The 20,671-nt window shown below is 41.0% G+C and overlaps 1 protein-coding gene across 1 annotated transcript; it reads left to right on the forward strand.

Moving 5' to 3' along the window:
• Window positions 1–793: 793 nt before the first annotated feature.
• cep20 (centrosomal protein 20) lies at window positions 794–13,016 on the forward strand. Its single transcript, XM_068003226.1, has 5 exons — window positions 794–864; window positions 7,646–7,843; window positions 10,704–10,788; window positions 11,636–11,772; window positions 12,153–13,016. Exons 1-5 carry the CDS (start codon window positions 837–839, stop codon window positions 12,224–12,226), a joined length of 522 nt encoding a protein of 173 aa, XP_067859327.1. The 5' UTR covers window positions 794–836; the 3' UTR covers window positions 12,227–13,016.
• The last annotated feature ends 7,655 nt before the right edge of the window (window positions 13,017–20,671 follow it).

Genomic DNA, 20,671 nt, shown 5'->3' on the forward strand with positions numbered 1-20,671 from the left:
TTTCTGGCCTATTTATCTCTCTCTAATGGCTTCAGACAGATGATTCAATTCTAACAAGATACGTTGAGAACAAGAACAACAACAATTTGAAAATATATGGTGCCATTAATGTAGAAAATTGTCCCAATTTGATTATGTTTCAAAACAAGCTAGTCCATTTTCTCTGAGGGTTCAGTAACTTCCACTGTGTTAGACAAGTCCTTAGTCATTAATATTTGAAACTGCTGAATGACTTGCCCTGATGGCTGAGTAAATGCACCATATGCTGTGGTACTAAGCAGACAGACAAAAGTCTCAGGTTCGCCCTCATTTGAACTGAATGAGCATGGGGATCCTGTAACTCCCATACTGATGAGGGGGTAACATTATGAATTAATTTGATAAGTTTCCTTTTTCTTTTGTATGATTTGGGGGTTTATTAGTTGTGCCCCTCTAAAAAAGGGGGCACTTTTCTTGATTTATTTGAGTTGATGACACTGGGGCAACTCAGTGTCTCCTAACGGGTTTATTAAAAGAGGCATACTGATGAGGGCTCCCTCAAGTTTTAAGTTTCCACAATCTCGAAGGGCACAATTTAACAAGCAAGTTTATTGACAGCAGCAGACTTCTTAAAAATACAATCCCATTAATCATTAAGGTAGCTTTCTGCTGGCACAACAGCAATCAGCTATTCTTCTATTCAGGACCATTTTTACAAGTTCTACTCGCAACCGTCCAATTCGCAATGTTGGGGGGGGGACACGACTAACTGCATCTGTTACCATAGCAACCGCGTCTTACAGGCGCTGAACATCCGGGCGCCTGAGGAGGTCACATGACGGCCTAGACGCTAACAAATGGCGACTGTCAGTGAGCTGAAGGGCGGTAGGTGTCTGGAGTGCGCTTGATTCAAAGGATCCGCTGTGGCGTTTCCCCTCCTGTAACTGGTCAAGGAGATTCTTGGCAATTGTTGAGGTCGGTCGTGCAGCGCCGCGGGACGGATACGGTTCGGAGAACGGCGGCCCCACCGCAGGGAAGCGCCGCGGATCCGCAGCCGCAAACCTGCTGTTCTGAGGCCGTTTGTGAATCGGGTTTATTCCCGGAAAACATCAGCAGTGGCGGGTTGTGCAGCCGGGCAATTGGGTCATTTCGGGTTGTAGCAGGAGCAGGTGGCGGCGTTTCAACAACACCAACTTGCATTTATATAGCGCCTTTAACGTAGTAAAATGTCCAAAGGTTCTTCACGGGAGTGTTATCAAATAAAATTTGACACCAAGCCACATAAGGACAGGTGATTAAAAAGAAGTAGGTTTAAGGAGTGTCTTAAAGGAGGAGAGGCTTAGGGAGGGAATTCCAAAGCTTGGGCCATAAGCAGCTGAAGGCAAGGCTGATGAGCGATGAAAATTGGGGATGCCCAAGAGGCCAGAATTGGAGGAGTGGAGAGATCTCAGAATTGTATGGCTGGAGGAGGTTACAGAAATAGGGAGGGGTGAGGCCATAAGGGGACTTGAAAACAAGGATGAGAATTTAAAATTGAGGTGTTGCTGGACCAGGAGCCAATGTAGGTCATCAAGCTCAGGGGTGATTGGCCACCACTGTGCAGGATTAGTGTCAGCTGAATCTGTACAATCACTATCAGGACTGACAGAAAATCTCCCCAGAAAATACATGAAATGCACAGCAGATGAGTCAATGTCTTCAAAAAGAAATGATAGGTTATGAGGTTTTTGGTATGTAACCATTCATGTAGTAAAACATCTCAAGGCAGTTCACAGAAGTGTTATAAAACAAAATTTGACACTGAGCCACATAAGGAGATATTAGGACAAGTGATCAAAAGCTTGGTCAAAGAGGTAGGTTTTAAGGAGTGTCTTAAAGGAGGAGAGAGGGGTAGAGAGGTTTAAGGAGGGAATTCCACAACTTAGGCCCACAGATTGGTGGAGTGATGAAAATCGGGGATGCCCAAGAGGCCAGAATTGGAGGAGTGCAGAGATCTTGGAGGGTTGTGGGGCTGGAGGAGGCTACAGAGATAGGGAGGGGTTAGACCATGGAGGGTTTTGAAAACAAGGATGAGAATTTTAAAATTGAAGCATTCCTGAACAAGGAGCCAAATGTAGGTCAGCGAGCATGGGGTGATTGGTAAACGGGACTTGGTGCGAGTTAGGTAATGGGCAGCAGAGTTTTGGATGACCAAGTTTATGGAGGATGGAAGGTGGCAGGCCGGCCAGAAGAGCATTGGAATAGTTGAATTGGAACAGGCATTTTAGTAAGGTTAGGGCAAAGAGATTCTCTTCCCCTCAATTCTTTCCAACCATAGTCATTTTTTTTTTCAGTCGCCTCAAAATAATTAAGGACTAGGCAGGCTATTCGGCCCATCCTACTTCATTTATCCAGAGAAATTCTAAAAGCCCCTCGCCTTCCTATTGTAATGTTTAATTGTTTAAGTGAATCCAGGGTATTTTTTTTACCTCTACTACTCTATCTGAAAGTTTATTTCACATGTTGGTCATTCTTTGGATGAAAAATTTATCAGTCCTAAAATTACCATTTGCTTGTTCTATTTGTAATTTAAACTAATATTCTGGGTTTACTTTTTTCATTCCCATAACATTCTTATATACCTCTAAGATCACCTCTCAGATGTCTCCTTTCCAGGCTGAAAAGCCCAAGTTTCTCTAGTCTTTCCTCGTGACTCAGACCCAACACTAAGCGTCAGCCTTGTGGCTTTTCTCTGCACTGTTTGAATATCTCCCTTGTTTCTGGGCAACCAGAGCTGGATGCAGTATTCAAGGTGTAATCTGATCAGGGCACTGTAAAGCTTGATCAGTACCTCTGACTTGTATTCTAGTATTTTGGCAATGCAGTTCAACATTCTATTGCTTTTTTGTTGATTATTGCTCAGCATTAGTTGGCCACAGTTAGTGACGAGTCTACTAAAACAACTGGGTCTCTTTCAGCTTTTACTTGGGTATTTCAACACCATTCATGGAGTATATATGTCATCTATTTTTCCTTCCTACGTGCAGCACTTTGCACTCGTCTGCATTAAATTTCATCTGCCATTGTGCTGAACGCTTACATATTTTGTCCAACCTATCAGTTCTGTTGAATGGCTATACATCTGAAATGGCAATAATCTGTGTTTTCTCTTTACTGATGCTGACTGACCTGCTGTATATTGCATTTTCTGTTTTGATTTCAGAGTTCCAGCATTTGCAAGTTTTTTTTTTGTAAAATAGGCCACTTTAAAACCACTATAACTCTGTTTCCTACACTGGTTCATCAAGTTTGTTGGTTTAACCAGCTTAGTAAAAAGAGGCATGCCCTCCAAAATGAGGAACATTATTGTGTGGGTGATATGGAGCTAATTTGTCCCTGAATGCTATGTTGTCACAACCCTTCAGTTCTGCATCAGGATATAAAAGTGCATTTTCCTTTCAGATGGTATTTTTATAGCACAGGAGTGATCAGAGTTTCATCACTTTCTGCCTTGCAAATATTCAGTTGATGTTTCTTTTATGTTTATAGTGAATTGTTAATGTACTTGGGACAGATAATGTCATCAGGCTCATGTGTGCTCATCCCACTTATTACTGGACTTTTTCCTGTTTCACTATGCTTCCTCCCATCTCCCCCCCCCCTCCCACCCCCCTCCCAACTTCCTGGGACAGGCAAAATAAAAAAGAGACCCATAGCCAATTCACATTCTTCTCCAACTCAGTCAATCAGCAACGCCTTAAGAGGCCTCAACCAGACATTGGTTATTACCAAAAGTCTTACCTCCCTTCTGCCGTGATCTTGTGGTTTTGCAGAAATGCATCCAATGCCTTCTTGAAGGACTGGAAGGAATTGGTCCTCCGGAATGCCTTTTCACAGGTCAATTCTCCCTCTGCAAAAAATAAAATTTCCTCACTCCCTACTTCCTCAATTTATATGAATGGTCTCTAGTACTATTTGGCTCCATCACCTCAAATAATCTGTCCACCTGTATGTTATCAATGCCCATTAAAGCCCTGAATCCGATCCCTCTCCAGCGAATCCAAACCCAAGGCACGTAGTCTTTCTTCCTAGCTCAGTCTACTTAGGCCAGGGATCATGCTTGCTGCCCTTCTCTGTAACTTCTTCAAAGCCAAAATGCGTTTCTTGAGGTGGTTGGTACCAAAAGGGTATGCAATACTCCAGATGAGGGTTCAACAAAGCCTTGTATAACCCTATTATTGTGGCCCTAGTTTTATAATGAACAATCTAGCAATACAGCCCAGGACCCTGTTCACTTTGGCCACAGCCAGCTGACAGCTTGAACCTTTAGGGACCAGTCCTTTCCTGTCACCTTTAACTTGCACCCACCCACAATACTCTATCCCTGAATTCTATGAACCTAGGTCTTTCGGATGAGACGTTAAACCGAGGCCACGTCTGACCCCTCAGGTGGATGTAAAATATCCCGTGGCACTATTTAAGATGCTCGCCATGGCTCAGTGGTCCTTTTGCAATCCATCTCTCAATATCCCCCTTTTGTACTGTGACACTTAATTTTAGCACACAGTTCTTTGTGTGGCTCTTCATAAAAAGCTTTTTGGATAAACACTTGGATTTCCCTGATTTACCATTCTAGCTAATTCTTAAAAAAAAAGTTGGATCAGGTTGTCAAACATGACCGCTGCTTTCCAAAACAATGTTGAGTATCCCATATTGAGCCCTAGCACTCTGGATGATCGTTAATAGCATCCCAATGATGCTTACCATTAACTTTCCTGTCACTGAGGTTAAACTCACTGATTTTGTTCCTTTTTTAAATATGTGCACCCCTGGTTCTCTGAACTTTGGAAAATAATTACTTGGGACATCACCAACAACCTCAGCTATTTCCTTCAATACTCTGGGATAAATTAAACCTGGTCCTGTTGCTTTTTCTATCTTGAGCTCCTCCAATTTAACATACACCATTTCCCTTGAGATGTGTAAACAACCCACTTGAGTATTGATCTTATAAGCTACACAAGGAGTAGGTCCAATCCACTCAGTTTAAAAACAGAACCCAAGTATACCTTCAACTCTTCTGCCATGCCCTTGTCATCATGTATAATTCTGCCTGAATCACCCAGTAACAGTTCCATTTGTTCTCTAACTAGCTCCTAACATAAGTAAAAAGCAATTTCCACTATTTTGGCTATGTTCAACTATCCTCCTTTCTAGATTCATTTTAGCTTGCCTAATATTGATTTGTTAACACTAACTTTTTTTATACCTCGCCTTGTCCAGAAGACTATTGCTCTTTGTATAAGCCTGGAAATATCTTTTCTTAAGTGTAAGTTGCCTAACTATGTCCCATGAAGCCATTGCGGCTTCCTATCATCATACATTCTTTTCCTCTTGCGGATATAGAAGACTTCACATGCTTTCAGCATTTTTTTTAATTGTCCCATGTCCTTTGCATGTTATAGTAATCCTCACCCAGCTCCATCTCCCATTTAACCACCTCTAGGTCTTTACATTTCTGCAAACCAAGCCTTTTGAAAATGAGTCCCCAGCATACTAATCCCTAAACTTGCTCCAGACCCATATTTTAAATCTTACGATGGAGTATTCCAAATCATCAAGATGCTCCCCCAGCTCTGTCACCTATCAACTGAAGCTCATTACTGAACGCATAAGTCTAAGGTATCTTCTCTAGAACTATGCAAATATGGAAGCATCCATATTTTTGACCAACTCCGGTTGAAGCCAGTGTTTCTCTACTATTTTCCCCACTTACAGTATCCCCTTGTTCTACTACTTTCATTCCATTCCTAACAAGGATGATCATTCCACACCCACTACATACTGTATCCTTTCTAAAAAAAAAATGTATATTGAATTATATGAAATTCAGACCTGTCCTCAAAACCCAGCCATGTTTCTTTGAGGGCTATCAGCTCAGAGTTTTCTGTTGCAGTGTACATCTGCAGTTCTGTTACTGGAATGCTTCTAGTGTTTGTCTAGTAGCACTTAAAATCCCCAGACACTTTGGTGTAATTTTGTCCCCTTATTCCATTCTTTTGTGGTGGGTCCAACTGAACCTCTGCTCCACATTGACAGCAAAAAGCTTCACAACTTCCTGATTACAATGATGACCAGCTGCTAGGAGGTGTACAAGAACGTTAGGTGGTCTGATGGCTTTTTTTTTCATTTGAGAATCTGCATTTTCTCTGCTCGGAAACTTTGCCTGATGGGAATACAGTTGTAGGTATACTGGAATTCTTGTACTGTTGCAAAGTGGAAAGTAATGATGCAAGATGTATGGCATAAGTGCATTAAGAGACATCTGCTGGGACCCCTTCATATAGAATGCTGAATAAAAGAAACATTCAGTAATTCTGTGGCATAGCAAGTTTTATGCATCAAATCAGCATCCTTGGATAACCATTTTTAAAAAATAAGGTATTGTTCTTCATAATGTTATAATCAAAATGGAACTGTGACACAAAAATGAATCCTTTATTTTGCCATTATGGTGACAGCAGAGAACCAAAAGGTGAGAAGGTGATTAATTCATTATCTCTTTTCTGGGTTGAAATTGATAGTAATATTGTATGTTTCTTTTATAGAGCGTTCTATATAAAGAAAGTAGTCCCAGGAGGTGTTTCTTAATACATTTATGCTGCACATCTTGCATTACTACCTTCCACTTTGCAACAATGCAAGAATTCAAAATCACGCCGAAAAAGTATATCTTGTAGGGTTTGTTTTTAACCTGTTTCCCTCCCTCGCAAAGTTTTAATTTATAATTTTTTTGTTGTGTTTCGCATTTTGTTTTGACGCTTGTGAAAGTATATCTGTAGTTGAACTGCCATTTTACCTCTGGTGTAAAACTAGCTTTGTTTAGTATAACAACTGGTCCAAAGGCTTCTTCATAAACTTTTTCAACTTTTTTTTAAAATAAGGACTGATGTTTAGAGAGAGGTGACTTGAGTAAAGCTGTAAGCATGCATTTGTGCAAATGTGCAGTGCTTGGCTTTCACCTGATCTATTGAGTAAAGTAGTATAATTTGGTGCTGTATACTCACACTATTTTAAAAAGTAGGTACTAATCTTAAGTGGCAGCTGCAGCATTTGTGCCATCTGCCACTGACCCACTCTTGTACAAGATAATTAAATGCCCTATCTAGCTGTGTTCTGAATATTGTGTAAGAAGCACAAAGTTTTTAAGATATAAAACTGTTGGTCAGACTTGTAAAATTCACATTTGCTCTCAGCACTGATCATATTACTGCATATTTGTAATTTTTTCCTTGCACATCCTTTAAACATAATGTAAATATGCTTGCCGCCTTGGCCAATCAGGAAATGCAGGTTGTTTGTCACCCTATCATGTCTTTCATGCAGTGCCACTGAAAGCATGATGTACTGTACTATATTTGTGTGCTTTTTTTGGAATTAACACTGTGGTTACTCAGAAATTAAAAGGACAATTTTAAATCTGTCAATCAGGCCAGCAGCTATTTTAAGGAAGGCAGCAGATGTGTGTTGATCTATAAATTGAATAATTATGTTTAATTCTTAGCTTGAATTTAACTTTCCTGGTATATCATTTGTGAACACCTAGAGTCCATTAATTGTGTTACCTGTTAAATCTGCAGGCATTTAAAATGTCAATAATTTTTTTAAATCTTCTTTTGGTTTACAGTTCTGAAAGAGACCTTAGAAAAGAGAGGTGTACTGGGCCAACTGAAAGCCCGAATTCGAGCAGAAGTTTTTAGTGCCCTTGATGATCAGAGTGAACCACGGCCACCACTCTCCCATGAAAATCTTCTTATTAATGAACTTATCCGTGAATATCTTGAGTTTAATAAATACAAGTATACAGCGTCAGTGCTTACAGCAGGTATGTACATATGTACAGCCAGTGTCGAATGATGGATTCTTTTTCAAGTTTTATATATCTGAAAGTACGAAAAATAAAATTGTCCTGAGAAAATGTACTTTTTTTGCATGTTTACAGCCGCTTTCTAGTGATCCGCGTTTGTAGTAACCTGTATATTAAACTGATCCAATCGCTGTACAAGTATAAATTTGCAGCTCAAAAGATGGCTGATTAGCTTCGGCCTATTAGTGTGCACATCATTCTCTGCTGACACCACATTAGTAATGTAGATCACCTCATATTTAATATACAATGTGCAGTTTTTTCTTGCTGTTGTTACTTCATTATGTAGATTCATGTATTGTATTTTTAGCCATAAATGTGTGACTGTGTGTTGGAGGATATTATACTTGAGTTAGCAAGTAAAATCAAATCCCAACATCCCATTTTTTTTTAAAGTTCAAGTGCCCAGTAGGTATTCAGTGTGTACAATATGCATTTTAAAGCATTGAGCATTTACTTACCAAAGACTCCATTAATGTACATATTGAAGATCCAAATCCACTTTCGGTATTGGAAAGAATTGTTTTTTTAAAAAAAAACGACTAATCTGATGGCTCACTTGGTAGATATGATGCCTGGCCTGGTTCAGAGCCGTACAAACTCTGTTCAATTCCTGATCTGTGCTAAATTAGTAAATCTTAGCTGAGCAGCAGTAAGTACACTACAGTTGATGTTCCTGGGCTAGGGGGGGGAGGGGGGGGGGGAGGGAGGGAGAGTCAGACAATTGCTTAACTGGTGAGGATAGGTTGGGACTCAGCTGTGACTATTCCTGGCTCTCCTTCCCTCCGCCCCCCAGCCCCCATTGTCATGTTTGAATATCCTGGCTATACTCTGTCTTATTTCACGCATGAAAAATTGTCACTTGGCAGCATTACTGGAGGGCTGCCAGTACCCATGGAACTGTACTCTTAACATGAGTCAGTGCCTCAGGGAAAAAAAAGAGGAAGGAAGAATGTTACAAGTTGGGTGATTTATGCTGTTATGCCTGCTTGCTGTCTTTGAATGCTGACAGCACAATTATAGTTGCATGTGTTTTGTTTAAACCAAACTTCTCGAGCTTTTCCCAGATCAGTCAGTGCATAACTGGAAAATGTTCCTACTGGAAATTATCTATATATCTTCTTGAATCTTTGTATAATGATATGTCACCTCAACTTAAAACAAAAGAAGCAACTTCTTTGCTCTCTTGTTCTCTTCCTTTCTAAAATGGACCTTAGAGATCCACAGGTATATTCAAGTCCCGGTAATTGTTTCATTGCCATTCCCAGGGTATTACTGTATGATAAATGCAAGGGCAACATTTGGAGCTCTCAATTGTCTGCTAGTTTCCATTATCTAGTAGGAGATTACCTGACCGTATCGGTTTAAAGTAAAAACTGACAACCGGGATACAGTAGTGTAATGGTTATGTTACTGCACTAGTAATCCAGAGGCCTATACTGATAATCTCAAGAGCATGAGTTCAAATCCCACCATGACAGTTTGTGAATTTGAATTCAGTTTTTTTAAAATCTGGAAATAAAATATCAGTAAAAGTGACCATGAAGCTGTCGGATTGTCGTTAAAAACCCAACTGGTTCATTAATGTCCTTTAGGAAAGGAAACCTGCCGTCCTTACCTGGTCTGGCCTCTGTGACTCCAGTCCCACACCAACGTGGTTAACTCTTAACTGCCCTCTGAAGTGGCCTAGCAAGCCACCCAGTTGTATCAAACTGCCACACTGCAGCGTTTCAAGGAGGCGGCCCATCACTACTCTCTCAGGGTAACTAGGGCTGGATGATAAATGCCAGCGATGCCCGCATCCTGAATTTATTTTAAAAGTAGGCATGCCAAGATAATCAACCGTCAGCATACCCTGATCGAGTAAAGGCCCTGCCACGCTTACCGGGCTATGCAGAATTGCCTTCTCAGAATCTAGGTTGGAAGAGTCAGATGCAGATCTCTGGCATCTGTTGAAATCCGTTACCATGCAGCAGAGGACTGACATGTCCAGTGATAGTAACAGTGAGCTGTGGCCAGAAACCTGGCTTGAACTCCTTGCAGATATGCTTCAATATTGATCCATGGGAATGGTGCTGTGGAGTAGCTAAGAGAGTCATCCTCCTTTCAACCACTCCTGCAGAACCACCTCCACTTCAGCAGCCATTAAACAGAGGGTTAGGAGTTGGACTGCTCTGCAACTTGCCTGCAGACTCATATCTGCATTGTGTTACCTTTCCCTTCACTTTTAGGGTGCTAATGGCTGGATATTTTCTGAGGCTTTCCAAAAGATTTCAGAATTTTGTGACTTTCCTGTTTAATTGTCCCCATCCTTTAAATGTCACTTGTGCCAATTTTTGGCTCTCACCATCAGTGTGCTTCCTGCACCTATCTGAATCTGCACCTGAAGTTATGCATAATTATGATAAGCTGACCCCAGAAAATATGGTGCAAACAGTACATTTCCATTTGAGTCTGTCTAAAACCTGTTTTTAACCAGTTGGTTTGAATAGCAGCCGTATCAGAAAACGTTCTTCAACGGTAATATAACTTGGAGTGTTTATCCATACTTTCCAAAAGGAAATGTAGTTTGAAGAATATTAAGAAATGATGATCCAATCTCATCCATGTAACATTTCATTGGGTTTTTACTATAAACTATTTTAGCATGTTTTACAGAAGAAAATGTTTTTTTTAAATTACAAAGAATATTCCGTACTTCTAGTTACTTAGACTTGCATGAACTAATAATAAAATGTCTTATTTATTGCTATTGTTTAAATCAAGATTTGCATTAAATATTGTCATTATAGAGATTTCACAATAAACTTTTCCACAGAGGCTGGCCAACCTGAGATACCCTTAGACAGACAGTTTCTAGTGAATGAGCTGAATGTCATTGAAGATTCAAGCACAAAAACCGTGTAAGCAAATCCTAAAATTTTTAATTTACTAAAAATAGCAGTTTAGCAATGGGTTGTATGCTTTACTTCTTGCTTTTGATTTGAAACAGTATGTCCAAATATCATAAAACATGTAACTTTTTACAGGGATCTAATAATGTCACTATCACTTTGGTATCTGAACACAGTGATGAAAGAAAAGATGCTTTAAAACTGGAAGTATTTTGAAATGTAACAACTCCCTACCCTAGAATAAAACTTTAACTAAATAAATTTATCAAGAGAAAATTGTTGTGTGGAATTTATTCATGCAATTTGAAAACTAAGTAATTTGAGACAAAATACATGCCAGCATTTGGTATAAATCACAATAAAACTTTTTCTCAGAAATAGGAACAGCAAAATTGGTTATTGTGGTAATTAGAAATCTGTTCAAAAATTTATGTCTGTGATGTCCTCAATGCACATACGGCTGCATGCTGAAACATTATTTGGATGTTAGAGAACATCTTGGAAGATTTTCTATACAGTAACTATTCAACCCTCTAAGATTTGATAATTGAAAATGCTGTTCAAGCCTATGAAAATGAGTTTGTTTTTATAGTGTATTTTCACTGCTTCTAATTTTGTTATGCAGATGTTTCACAGTGGTCAAGTACTCTATAAGCTATTTACAGGCTGGTTTTATGTGCAGAATGGCATGCCTAACTGAACCCAAACTTGCACGTGGCACAGTATGTTTGATTTGAAAATTGTAATTGTTTTAATCACGAATTTAAAAGTTACGTTGATGTTACAAATGCAGTAAATTACCATTAAAGTAAATTATTTTTAACCTGTGATTTAAAAATATTTTTTCTGCTTAAAGGCCTCTACTATATGGAATTCTAGCTCACTTTGTAAATGAGAGCAAAGAGGATGGCGTGAAAGCTCTGCTTAAAGGTGCATCTATGCCTAACATAAAGAAAGTGACTTTAAGGCAACCAAATGAGAAACTCAGTCCAGGTAGGCCATTTAAAATTGAGAATATGTTGCACAGTACAAGATTTATCAGTGCTCTGTAACTTAATTCTGAGACCCAAGGCTACACATCACATTTTGCTGCAAAGATGTCTACTTAAGATAAAACAAACAAAAAAAACCACCCAGTTGAACATTCGATAACTACGAATCACTTCTTCTGAAATGTATTTTTATCAAATCAATTTTTCTGTTTTAATCAGTGGTAATATGGTTGAGTACCAATCAACATTTATATATTTAATTCTCTGCCATAGGTTAAACTTATAGCACTTGCAACACTTCAGATTGCCTGTTATCTTGTTACCCCTAACCGTATCCACTTTCCTCCTTCAGTTTTGTTAAGCGTAAACTTTTTTTTTCAGGTGACTTGCCTGAATCTGGTAGAATAGCAGGAAGAAGCTTTGAAGACCATTTTGTTCTCCGAAGTGGGCATTGATTACAGTTGACTATCCTTTACCAGTTTGTTATCCAACACCTTGCAGTTTTGTCAGCTGTAAAGGAAAATGGATAGATTCCTACAAAGCAGTAATGCAATTTGGTGCTCAGATGCCTTGTTCAATGCTTTCTTTTGGTTTCTCAAATTTACATCATGTGCAGCTTTATTTGGAAGATCTAAATTTTGGCTAGCTACTGGTAACACGAGATCATTTGTATATTACCACCAACTCTCGTACTGCAAGTGAATGCATGAAATGATCACTTGACTGAAGATTTTTGTGTGGTGATATGCCTGTTGTTCCTTTTGTGTCTGAGGCTGCATTGTTATAATTAGTCAAAATTGTCTATTTTACATTGAACTAGTTTACTCCTGTTTATTTTCCTATAATAAAAGCTATGCAAAGAAGTTGACTGGCCATAACAACAACAGATGGCATTGGCCAAGTTATGTTGTAAATTGAAATATTAAACAAATATTCTTAATGGCACCAAGGACCAACAGTCGGTTCTCATTTTTCACAGTTGTTTAGTTCTTCATTTCTCTTGTTTTTGAATTAAGTTATTGCTGTTCTTCATATTTCAAGTTGGTCAACGTTGGGGTTATCAGCAGTGAGCCTGTACATACAACTGAGTCAGTTAAACATGGCGAACTTGGACGTGCATTAATGCCATCAACTCCATAGCTATACAATGAAACTATAATTTGAAAATGTTTGAGCTTTGTACTATTTTTTTATATCCATATTTATTGTAAAATGTTTTGTGGATAATAAATTTGACTGTGTCAATGCTGTTTTAACTTTACTTTATTTAAAAAAAATTTAAAATGACATTTGCTGCACTATTCACTAGCTGAGAGGAAGGGGGTGGGCAGACCAAGTTATGGGGGGTCTGAAGATGTTTATTTGGGTATATTAAGGACCAATGGTTTGTACAATATTAGTTTATCTCTCCTGCTAAGATAGAATCAAATTGCCAACCTACATCCTGCTACTTAATGGCAGAGTGCTTTATTATATGAATAAACTATACAGAGCCTCGTGCTGGTGCAGTACTACAAAGAACATTATGGTGGGTGTAATCTTGCAACCTGCTATTTGCATTTTCTGCCTATTATCTCAAGCCAGGATACACACGTGGACAAGTAAGCAGATGACAATTAACCTCTATAGCATTCATGCTGCTATATTTAAAAAAAGGTTTGAAGAAACATGTAGTATAACTATTGAGACTTGTAAACAATTTTACAACACCAAGTTATAGTCCAGCAATTTTATTTTAAATTCACAAGCTTTCGGAGGCTTCCTCCTTCGTCAGGTGAACGATGTGAAAATGAAATCCTCGAAATGAAATCGCATTTATAATTCACAGAACAATGCTTGTTGATTACAGACAGTTTTTTCAACTGCCCGTTGCCAAGGCAATCAGTGTGTAGACAGACAGGTGTTACCTGCCAGGTCTCAGAATATACAAATCACCAAAAAAAACAACAAACAAAAAAAACCAGAGATAGAGAGGTAGAAACATAGAAAAGACAGCAACTGACCCGTTATATTAAAAACAGATAACATTTGTTCGCTGGTGGGGTAACGTGTAGCGTGACATGAACCCAAGATCCCGGTTGAGGCCGTCCTCATGGGTGCGGAACTTGGCTATCAATTTCTGCTTGACGATTTTGCGTTGTGTGTCTCGAAGGCCGCCTTGGAGTACGCTTACCCGAAGGTCGGTGGATGAATGTCCATGACTGCTGAAGTGTTCCCCGACTGGGAGGGAACCCTCCTGTTTGGCGATTGTTGCGCGGTGTCCGTTCATCCTTTGTCGCAGCGTCTGCATGGTCTCGCCAATGTACCATGCTCTGGGGCATCCTTTCCTGCAACGTATGAGGTAGACAACGTTGGCCGAGTCACAGGAGTATGCACCATGCACCTGGTGGGTGGTGTCCTCTCGTGTGATGGTGGTATCTGTGTCGATGATCTGGCACGTCTTGCAGAGGTTACCGTGGCAGGGTTGTGTGGTGTCGTGGACGCTGTTCTCTTGAAAGCTAGGTAATTTGCTGCGATCGATGGTCTGTTTGAGGTTGGGTGGCTGTTTAAAGGTGAGTAGTGGAGGTGTGGGGATGGCCATAGCGAGGTGCTTGTCCTCATTGATGACATGTTGAAGGCTGCGGAGAACATGGCGTAGTTTCTCCGCTCCGGGGAAGTACTGGACGACAAAGGGTACTCTGTTGGTTGCGTCCCGTGTTAGTCTCCTGAGGAGGTCTATGCGATTTTTTGCTGTGACCCGTCGGAACTGTCGATCGATGAGTCGAGCGTCATATCCCGTTCTTACTAGGGCGTCTTTCAGCGTCTGTAGGTGTCCATCGCGTTCCTCCTCGTCTGAGCAGACCCTGTGTATTCGCAGGGCCTGTCCATAGGGGATGGCCTCTTTGACGTGGTTAGGGTGGAAGCTGGAAAAGTGGAGCATCGTGAGGTTGTCCGTGGGCTTGCGGTAGAGTGAGGTGCCCGTCTTTGATGGAGATTTGTGTGTCCAAGAAAGAAACTGATTCTGAGGAGTAGTCCATGGTGAGCTTGATGGTGGGATGGAACTTGTTGATGTTATCGTGTAGTCTCTTTAGTGATTCCTTGCTGTGGGTCCATAGAAAGAAAATGTCGTCGATGTATCTGGTGTATAGTGTTGGTTGGAGGTCTTGTGCAGTGAAGAAGTCCTGCTCGAACTTGTGCATGAACATGTTGGCGTATTGGGGTGCGAATTTGGTCCCCATGGCTGTTCCATGTGTTTGGGTAAAGAACTGGTTATCGAAGGTGAAGACATTGTGATCCAGGATGAAGCGGATGAGTTGTAGGATGGCGTCCGGAGATTGGCTGCTGTTGGTGTTGAGTATTGATGCTGTCGCAGCGATGCCGTCATCGTGGGGGATGACGGCATGAGACTTGGATGGACAAAGCACAGCACTCCAATCTATCAAATCAGCAGAAGGCCTAAACCCTGTAGGAAGGTGCCTGAGAATTAGGGCAGAGAGAAAATCTAGAGGTTAATCTCCTAGTCACCATGTAATATAGTGGGAACATATTGTCTGTTCATTATTACTTCAGTAATTTTGTTAGAAATAGCTAGACATTTATAATGTTTGATTACAATGTTGGTTAGCAATCAGAGGAAATTCGCCAGACTTGGTCAATGTAGTATTTCTTCATGAATGATTATACACTAGACAATGGGCTAGATTTTGCTCCAAAAATAATGGCGAGCCTTACAGGGCTCCGTTATTTCAGTGCATCTGGTATAGCAACTTCCGATTACCGCATGTGCGCTGTTAAAAACGGAAATCCAGAAGTTGCTGCACCAGATGCCCTGCTCCTCCATAAGCTGCGGGAGAACTGCACCTCGTCGGCTGACTCACTTGAAATGAATGCAAAAGCATGAAGTTCCTCTATTGCCCTGATGGAAACGAAGTAATCTCACCACAAAAAGGTATGTCAAGTTTTTTGTTAAGTCTAAGCAAACTCTTAATGCTAAAGGGATCAAGGGATATGGGGAGAAAGTGGGAACAGGGTACTGAGTTAGACGATCAGCCATGATCATTTTGAATGGTGGGGCAGGCCCGAAGGGCCGTATGGCCTACTCTTGCTCCTATTTTCTGTGTTTCTATGTTAACAACGTGGTAAGTTAATTACTGCCAGACAACCTCTGGCACTGAAAATTTACTTTTACATGTGTGGAATCTGATTCCTTCACATTTTAATTGTTGGACATTTTAAAAACAAAAGTTTTAATTTTTTTTTACTTTTTCTTTGTCTCTTCAATATTTTTGTCTTTTAAAATGTCTTTTTAATTCAATATTTCTTACCCTCTATTTCATTTTCTGTACTTGATGATGTGACATTGAATTCTGTGTCTGCTTATTACCATGTGTGGCTTATTAACATGCTTCATTCTGATTCATTAAGGGGATACATAACAGCTTGCCCTGTTCACACAGGTCCCAGATGCCCGATTGAAGGCCTGATATGAGGAACTTGCAGTGCAAAAGCCATGAAACATCTGGAGCAAGTCCAAGTCTAACGAGCAGCGGGCATTGTTCGTTCACCGCTCAGAGCAAAATCCGGCCCAATGTCAATAACTTTTCACAAATCAGGGCTAGTGCGTATGATTATTTGCCTGGTCCTCTTTGATTGGATGACCCTTCCCACTATTACCAAGAAGAATAAGGAAAGCCTAATTCTCAAGGCATCACAATAGCTGTTGTAATCTAGCATCCTTATCTTCCTGGAGAGCTGACCACCTTTCGTGCCAGATAAATCAGGGAAATTCTGCCCACAACCAATCTGAGACTGGCACCTGGCTATTAAGCAAGGATAGATTAATAGCTCAAGGATTGTCCCTTGAGGTGATTCAGATTTTTGACATGTATAACGATGTGATTATAGTTCACTTTAATGGTCTCTGCGATAAGTGTACCATTTAGAATTGTTACAGCACAGAAGGAGGCCATTCAGTCCATCGAGCCCCTGCTTTTTGTAAGAGTAATTCAGTTAGTCCCATTCCCCTGCTCTTTCCCCGTAGACCTGCAAATTTTTTCTCTTCAAATATTTATCCAATTCCTTTTTGAAAGCCACGATTGAATCTGCATTCAACAACCTTTTCAGGCAGTGAATTCCAGATCGTAACTACTCGCCGCGCAAAAAAGTTTTTCCTCACGTCGCCTTTGGTTCTTTTGCCAATCCCTTAAATCTGTGTCCTTTAGTTCTTGACTCTTCTGCCAATGGGAACAGTTTCTCTTTATTTACTTTATCTAAACCAGTCTTAATTTTAAACACATCTATCAAATCTACTCTCAACCTTCTCTGCTCTAAGGAGAACAACCCACCTCCTCCAGTCTATCCACGTAACTGAAGTCCTCATGCCTGGAACCATTCTAGTAAATCTTTTCTGCACCATCTCTAAGGCCTTCACATCCTTCCTGAAGTGTGGTGCCCAGAATTGGACACAGTACTCCAGTTATGGCTGAACCAGTGTTTTATAAAGGTTCAACATAACTTCTTTGCTTTTGTACTCTATGCCTCTATTTATAAAGCCCAGGATCCTGTATGCTTTCTCAACCATTCCTGCCACCTTCAAAGATTTGTGCATATACCCCCAGGTCTCTCTGTTCCAGTACCCTCTTTAGAATTATACCATTTAGTTTATATTGCCTCTCCTCATCCTGCCAAAATATATCACATCACACTTCTCTGCATTAAATTTCATCTGCCATGTGTCCGCCCATTCCACCAGTCTGTCTATGTCCTCTTGAAGTCTATTACTATCCTTGTCACTGTTTACTACACTTCCAAGTTTTGTCATCTGCAAATTTTGAAATTGTGCCCGGTGCACCCAAGTCCAAGTCATTAATATATATTTTTTTTAAAAGCAGTGGTCCTAGTACTGACCCCTGGGGAACATCACTGTATACCTAGATTGTTTCCCCTGGCTAGAGAGTCTAGAACTAGGGGGCATAGTCATAGGATAAGGGGTTGACCATTCAAGACTGAGATGAGGAGGAATTTCTTCACGCAGAGGATTGTGAATCTTTGGAATCCTCTACCCGAGGGCTGTGGATGCTGAGTCATTGAATATATTCACGGCTGAGATGGATAGATTTTTGGACTCTAGGGGAATCAAGGGATATGGGGATCGGGCGGGAAAGTGCAGTTGAGGTCGAAGATCAACCATGATCTGATCACTACTCTCTGTTTCCTGTCACTTAGCCAATTCTGTATCCATGCTGCCACTGCCCCTTTTATTCCATGGGCTTCAATTTTGCTGACATGCCTATTATGTGGCACTTTATCAAATGCCTTTTGAATGTCGATATACACAAATCAACCGCATTGCCTCATCAACCCTCTCTGTTACCTCATCAAAAAACTCAATCAAGTTAGTTAATCACGATTTCCTGTAACAAATCCATGCTAGCTTTCCTTTATTAATCCACACTCGTCCAAGTGACTATTAATTTTGTCCTGGATTACTGTTTCTAAAAGTTTCCCCACCACTGAGGTTAAACTGACGAAGCAACCGTTCAAAGACATTTATAATACTTCTACTTTTGAAATGACTGTATTTAGGAGATTTATCTTGTGATGTGGCGCAGATATACGGTACTTGTATCAGTCACGTGAACTCTAGCCACGTAAAGCTCAGAATGTTTAATCCCTATCCAAATTCCTGCCTAAGGTGGTTTAGTGGCAAAATCTAGAAGCACTACTGATGCAGAATGCACTACATTGGTCAGCTTTTGTTAGTTTGGATGTCTGGTTCCAAATGGAGTCATCTGCACAACTTCATCTAACATTGTTCTGTAGACCTTGCTGCCAAGATGTTCAGTTTAATAGCGTGTGCATTATTCTACCTTCTGGTCAAGATTTAGCCTCTGGCCTCCTCCGAGACACTGCAATGGTTAAAAAAAAAAAGCACCCACAGTTTTGTGCTGTGACACAAAAGCATTTCACCTGTGTGAGAAGTAACTGTTCAAAGACATTTATAGTACTTTTACTCTTGAAATTATTGTACTTAGGTGGTTTTAGCCACTGGAATTCATCCTATTTCACCGAGTGAACTTCCGTCTCCATCACAAAGACGGTATGCTTCCACCTCCATAACATCGTCTGCTTCCGCCTCTGCCTCAGCCCATCTGCTGTTGAAGCCTTCATCAATGTGTTTGTCACCTCCATGCTCAGCTATTCCAGTGCTCTCCTGACTGGCATCCTGTCCTCCACCTTATATAAACTTCAGTTCCTCCAAAACTTTGCTGCCAGTATCCTGTCCCTCACCAAGTGCCACTGTGTTCAATGACCTCCATTGGCTCCTTACCCCTCAATGCCTCAGATTTAAAATATTTAATCTAGTGTTTAAATTCCTTCATGACTTTGCCCCTCACTATCTCTGTAACCTCCTTCAGTCTGCTGAGGAGGCTTCAGTAAGGGGCAAGGTGTCGCCACCCTTGAGGCACGTTTCAGGCATTCGATAAGGTGCCACACAAGAGGTTATTACGCAAGATTAGGGCTCATGAGATTGGGGGTAATATACTTGCATGGATCGAGGATTGGTTAACGGATAGAAAACAGAGTAGGAATAAACGGGTCATTTTCGAGGTGGCAGGTATTAACTAGTGGGGTGCCGCAAGTATCAGTGTTTGGGCCTCAGCTGTTTACAATATATTTCAATGACCTAGATGAGGGGATTGAGTGTAATATATCCAAGTTTGCTGACGATACAAAGCTAGATGGGAAAGTAAGCTGTGAGGAGGATGCAAAGAGGCTGCTAAGGGACATAGACAGGTTAAGTGAGTGGGCGAGAAGGTGGCAGATGGAGTATAATGTGGGGAAATATGACCAGGCATATCCCTCATTCTACCATTACCAACAAGCCAGGGGATCAGTCATGGTTCAATGAGGACTGTAAAAGAGCATGCCAGGAGCAGCACCAGGAGTACCTAAAAATGAGGTGCCAACCTGGCGAAGCTACAACACAGGACTACATGCATGCTAAACAACGGAAGCAGCGTGCTATTGACAGAGTGAAGTGATCCCACAATCAACGGATCAGATCAAAGCTCTGCAGTCCTGCCACATCCAGTGGTGAATGGTGGTGGACAATTAAACAACTAACAGGAGGAAGAGGGTCCATGAACATCTGCATCTTCAATGATGGCAGAGCTCAGCATGTGAGTGCAAAAGACAAAGCTGAAGCATTTGCAACCACCTTCAGCCAGAAGTGCCGAGTGGATGATCCATCTCGGCCTCCTCCCGAGATCCCCACCATCACTGAAGCCAGTCTTCAGCCAATTTGATTGGATACAGCAAAGGCTATGGGCCCCGACAACATCCCAGCTGTAGTGCTAAAGACTTGTGCTCCAGAACTAGCCACGCCTCTAGCCAAGCTGTTCCAGTACAGCTACAACACTGGCATCTATCTGACAATGTGGAAAATTGCCCAGGTATGTCCTGTCCACAAAAAGCAGATCCAATCCAATCCGGCCAATTACTGCCCCAACTACTTTCAATTATCAGCAAAGTGATGGAAGGCGTCGTCAACAGTGCTATCAAGTGGCACTTACCAATAACCTGCTCACCGATGCTCAATTTGGGTTCCGCCAGGGCCACTTGGCTACAGACCTCATTACAGCCTTTGTCCAAACATGGACAAAAGAGCTGAATTCCAGAGGCGAGGTGAGAGTGACTGACCTTGACATCTAGGCAGCAGTTGACCGAGTGTGGCATCAAGGAGTCCTAGTAAAATTGAAGTCATTGGGGATCGGGGAAAACTCTCCAGTGGCTGGAGTCATACCTAGCACAAAAAAGATGGTAGTGGTTGATGGAAGCTAATCATCTCAGCCCCAGAACATTGCTGCAGGAGTTCCTCAGGGCAGTGTCCTAGGCCCAACCATCTTCAGCTTCTTCAT

Source organism: Heptranchias perlo, chromosome 22, assembly GCF_035084215.1.
Source record: "Heptranchias perlo isolate sHepPer1 chromosome 22, sHepPer1.hap1, whole genome shotgun sequence".
NCBI lineage: Eukaryota > Metazoa > Chordata > Chondrichthyes > Hexanchiformes > Hexanchidae > Heptranchias > Heptranchias perlo.

What these genes read in the sequence shown, in the direction of transcription:
- cep20 (XM_068003226.1), top strand. Translation starts at nt 837, where the DNA reads ATGGCGACTGTCAGTGAGCTGAAGGGCG. An exon ending in GATTCAAGCACAAAAACCGT is followed by an intron (nt 10,789 to 11,635) that starts GTAAGCAAATCC and finishes TTCTGCTTAAAG; the next exon opens with GCCTCTACTATATGGAATTC. An exon ending in AAATGAGAAACTCAGTCCAG is followed by an intron (nt 11,773 to 12,152) that starts GTAGGCCATTTA and finishes TTTTTTTTTCAG; the next exon opens with GTGACTTGCCTGAATCTGGT.